The 5,024-nt window shown below is 44.3% G+C and overlaps 1 protein-coding gene across 1 annotated transcript in view; it reads right to left on the minus strand.

Moving 5' to 3' along the window:
* Positions 1–3,412: 3,412 nt before the first annotated feature.
* The window catches only part of LOC105537679 (supervillin-like), a 118,616-nt gene continuing 117,004 nt past the window's right edge, over positions 3,413–5,024 (minus strand). The window contains 2 exon segments of the mRNA XM_011977331.1: positions 3,413–4,389; positions 4,490–4,645. Coding sequence (XP_011832721.1) covers positions 4,303–4,389; positions 4,490–4,645 — 243 coding nt within the window. The 3' untranslated portion in view covers positions 3,413–4,302.

The raw sequence follows: 5,024 nt of genomic DNA on the forward strand, positions 1-5,024 counted from the left end.
CTCTGGCTGGAGTACAGTGGCAGGATCACAGCTCACTGCAGCCTCCACCTCCTGGGCCCAAGTGATTCTCCCGCCTCAGCCTCCTGAGTAGCTGAGACTAAAGGCATGCCCCTACCATGCCCAGCTAATTTTTAAATTTTTTGTAGAGACAGGGTCTCACTATGTTGCCCAAACTGATCTTGAACTCCTGGCCTCAAGTGATTCTCCCCCCTCAACCTCTCAAAGCACTGGGATTCCAGGCATGAGCCGCTGCCCTGGACTTGCACCAGTACTCTTGATTGACTTCTTGGTAATGGCCCCCCGTTATTAGTGGCTACATTAGTTCAGAAAGGATTTGCACAGAGGCCTGTTTTGAAACATGTGCTTTACTCTGGATCTGAGATCAAGAAAGCCCTGTGAAAATGAATACCAAATTCTCTGTCTGGGCCATGGCTCGATCCTCCTGCTGTGGCCTCCTAACGTGCTGGGATTACAGGAGTGAGCCACTGCGCCCAGCATCAGTGAGTTTTCATCCTTCATAGAGCTGTGCCACCATCACCACAATCCAGTTTTAAAACATTTCCATTGCCCCAAAAAGATCATTCATGCCATTTGCAGTCAACCTCCACTCCCATCTCCAACCCCAGCTACCACTCATCTTGCTGTGTGCACAGATTTGCCTTTTCAGGAAGTTTCAAATAAAAAGAATCAAACAATATGCGGCCTTTTGTATCTGGCTTCTTTCATTTAATGCTTTTGAGGTGTATCCATGTCGTAGTGAGTATCACGTGTATATCTTGTATACGCAGGAATATCTGTCTCTTTGCCATCGAGGAGGACGCCATCGCATGAAGGTCCTGCATTTTGTTTTTCTGTTTCTCAGTTGACGGTCACGTGGGTTGTTTACAGGTCTGGGCTAGTACAAATAATGTCACTATGAACATCTGTGTCCAGGTCTCTGTGTGGACACACACGGCTAATTTTATAATCAAAAAACAAAACCAAAGGGCCAAAATGAATTCTGGAACTGTTTCTGGAATACATTTCCTCTTACCAAAATGGGAATTCTAAGAGTGGGGCAGGAAACGTAAAGTAGGAGAGAAAGAAGCGGGCTCGCAGCGGCCTTTCCCCTCCTCGGATTCGGGAACGAAGGGGCACGATTGTCCCACTCTGGGAGTGGCTCATATTCGCACAGTTCATCCAAAGCTCCGGAACACGCTCAACATCCCGTCTGCCCCGCGGCACCTCTGACATCGATCTCAACCCGAACACCCACCCCTCTCGTGAGTCCCTTCGTTCACGGGCAGCAAATGAAGGACATCCCACTTCCCTGCCCCGCTGCATGTAGTGAGAGCAGGGGTTTGAGTTTGGAGGACTGTGGAGAAAAGCCCCAGGCACCAGTGTCAATTCAAGGGCTGAGACTTTAAGGTTTAGCAATTCGAATGTTTCAGCTTCCCAGTGCACAAAGGTCAAAGGTTGCAGTTATGGAAGGAAAAGGATCAGAAAAAAACATAGAAAATAGAATCTGGGCCGGGCGCGGTGGCTCAAGCCTGTAATCCCAGCACTTTGGGAGGCCGAGACGGGTGGATCACGAGGTCAGGAGATCGAGACCATCCTGGCTAACACGGTGAAACCCCGTCTCTACTAAAAATACAAAAAACTAGCCGGGCGAGGTGGCGGGCGCCTGTAGTCCCAGCTACTCGGGAGGCTGAGGCAGGAGAATGGCGTAAACCCAGGAGGCGGAGCTTGCAGTGAGCTGAGATCCGGCCACTGCACTCCAGCCCGGGCTACACAGCAAGACTCTATCTCAAAAAAAAAAATAAATAAATAAATAAAAAAAATAGAACCTGGTTCTATAAGCAGGAAAGAGATGCAGGAAACAATTCAGAGGAAAAGAGGCAAAAAGTAAACTGGCACTACAAGCTGGGGTGTCTTATTCAACAAGAGAAGCAAACGGACAGCACATTTTGGGGGACAATGTTTAATACAAGTAGATATTCATGATTTTTAAGCACTTTGGGAAAATCTGGTGTTAATGGATATTAATGAGGACACCTGTCTTGTTTATTGATTACAGCAGCTCTCCACTGGAAGTTCCTGTAGCAACTCGAGCTACGTCCTGGGTATCTAAGGATCCAGGTGATTGCTGGAACCTGCTGCAGAGGTTGCAACCCTGCCTCTTTCTTTCGGACCCTCAGGTTGCCCTAGTGACTTTTCTCCACACCTCTTTGCGTGCTATCTATGGGACATAGAGTTTGAACCTCTCTCTCTCCTTTTTCCTCTCCTTGCTTTGGTTTAATCCATCATTTCTAGGTGCATGACAACATTCCCTAACTTAACCCCCCTGCTTTCCTATTTCAGCTACTGTCACAATGATCTTAATACCATTAGGTATCTAGCACTTGGCAATTTTCAAAGAGCTTCCGCTAGATCCTCGCTTGGAATCTTGTGATACAGGTGAGATAGCTAGGAGTGTCTCCTTTTTAAAGGAAATCATGGCAGAGAAGTTCAGTGACAGCCCAATATTACACAATCATAAAGTGGTGAGACCAGGAGCAGGGTACAGGTCCCCACCCTGGTGCAGTGAAAGGGTGGGGCACGTAAGTTCTGAAGTTTCAGGCAAGTGTGCTGTGATGGAATGTGTTAAACTTAGGCTAACAGAGAATAGGGAAGGGCTGTAACAACTCATAATAGGCCTACAGAATACCTTCAAACCCATGAATTTGTATTTTAAGAACATATACGCTTGTGAAGAGTTTTCTAACTCATTTTTAAGTTTTCTAGACGTCTTATCCACATACTTTTTTTTTAAGGCATTGAGATCTTGAAATTGAAATGTAGATAGAGTTGTGGGGTAAAGAACTTCTGTTGAGGCCAGGCACAGTGGCTCAAGCCTGCAATCCCAGAACTTTGGGAGGCCAAGGAGGGTGGATCACTTGAGGTCAGGAGTTCGAGACCAGTCTGGCCAACGTGGTGAAACCCCGTCTCTACTAAAAATACAAAAAATTAGCCAAGCGTGGTGGTGGGCATCTATAGTTCCAGCTACTCAGGAGACTGAGGCAGGAGAATTGCTTGAACTGAGGCAGAGGTTGCAACGAGCTGAGATGGTGCCATTGCACTCCAGTCTGGGCAACAAAAGTGTGATTCCATCTCAAAAAAAAAAAAAAAAAAAGCAAAAGGAAAAGAACTTCTGTTGAATGATGATTTGCAAAAATATGTCTGCAATCTAGTACTGAGTACTAATTTTATGGGGCAAATAGCTCTTTATTTAATCTTATGACCTTGTATAAAATCTTGCCCTAAACTAAATTCAAATGTATAGCCATTAATATTTAATGATACAATATTGGTGCTAGGTTAACATTTACCAAAAAAAAAAAAAAAAAAAAAAAATTCCCGAAAGGAACATGTTTGGAATTGAATATCAACCCATCAATTAATTGTTGTGTTTATTCTGATGCTATTATTTCCAAAAGCACAAGACAAAAGTCCTGTATCACAAAATAATGTGTACTGTTTACAAGAGGTATTAGAAATTAAGATGTTTTTATTTTGACTATTTGAGAGTAAAATTGTAGGTAATGTTCCAAACCATCATCAAAGACGCAGAGCAAACTGTTCTGTATAGAAACTGTACATCAAACAAGGCACTATACATTTTGGGGGAGATATTAAGGTAGAACGGCTGATTCGCACAGATTCTCCAGAGTCCATGCCATTAAGTACAAATTCGTTGTTCATTTTAGCACCGGAAGCAGTACTCAGAACAAGTCATACCTAATGCTGCAGGAAACGTTTCCAAACGTGTATGAAGATACGTATTGGTGGCAGAGCTAATTCAACAGAAGCAACTCCATCTACCTTTTCATATTATTTTGACATTAAAAAAAATCTTGAAAGTGAACGAATACATATTGCTTTGTTTGACTTTTATGGTGTTTCTATAAATATACATATATTTTAGAATCCACAAACTATCAAAATAACACTTTATAAAGAGAACTGCTTCCAAAAAAAAAGAAAAAAGAAAAAAGCATTGCTTAGTTGGAACAAGAAGGCAGTGCTATCTACAGCAGCTGCGGCTTAAGTGCACGTAACATACTTTTATTAATTCTGATAATCTGCTGAATGGTGGAAAGAAGTTCCCAAATAGTTCCCTTGAACGTTTACAAAACACAACTCCCAGACAAGTGGTATCTTTAACAATGTCAGGTTCTGAAAACTCTGATTGAAAGATACTTTGTGGAAAACACCAGTCCAAAAATATATATCCATTTCCCTGGTACTGGACGTGACTCCGAGGTTCCTCTGACATCTCCCCACTCAGAACAGGCCTGCTGTTTTCTTCAGGTTCACCTGCTTCCAGGAGGGCAGGGCATTGTATTCTTTCCTTGTCATGTCTAGTGCAAACTGGAAACATTGGGAGAAGCGCCCCGCGGCTCAGTGAAATGAGCTGGGCATGTGTGTGTTGTTTTACTCCCATCCCCACCCCACCGGAAGAACCGCTTACCTCGAAGTCTTCATCGGTGAGATAGATCTCAAGCTTCAGAGGATCGACCCCCTCCGGCAGTGGCCTGGCCAGGAGGTCGGCCAGCGGGTAAATGGTTTTACAGAGCTTGGCTAAGACGTCTTCCACGAGGGTGATCTGATTGGAAACTTCTGTGTCCTAGAGAAGAGAAGGGGGCAGAGAGGAGAGCTTGTGGCCTACATCTGAACTTGTTTCATTAAGTGCTTGCAAACACAGCCCTGTGCCATCTGCACACAGCCTGAGGACGCATGGCTCCATATCACTGAGGAGGAAGCGTCTCTGAAAGATAAGGGATTGCCCAAAGCCCTGCAGTTGTCCAGACTCTTAATTTTTAAAATTTTTAAATTTTAAATTAAAAAATGATATTTTTTGAGACAAGGTCTCACTCTGCTACTCAGGCTGGAGTGCAGTGGTGCAATCATTGCTCACTGCAGCCTCCAGTTTCTGGGCTCAAGTGATCCTCCTGCCTCAGCCTCCTGAGTAGCTGGGACTATGGGTGTGGTGCATCACCACGTCT

This window comes from Mandrillus leucophaeus, unplaced genomic scaffold (genome assembly GCF_000951045.1).
Source record: "Mandrillus leucophaeus isolate KB7577 unplaced genomic scaffold, Mleu.le_1.0 Scaffold178, whole genome shotgun sequence".
Lineage (NCBI taxonomy): Eukaryota > Metazoa > Chordata > Mammalia > Primates > Cercopithecidae > Mandrillus > Mandrillus leucophaeus.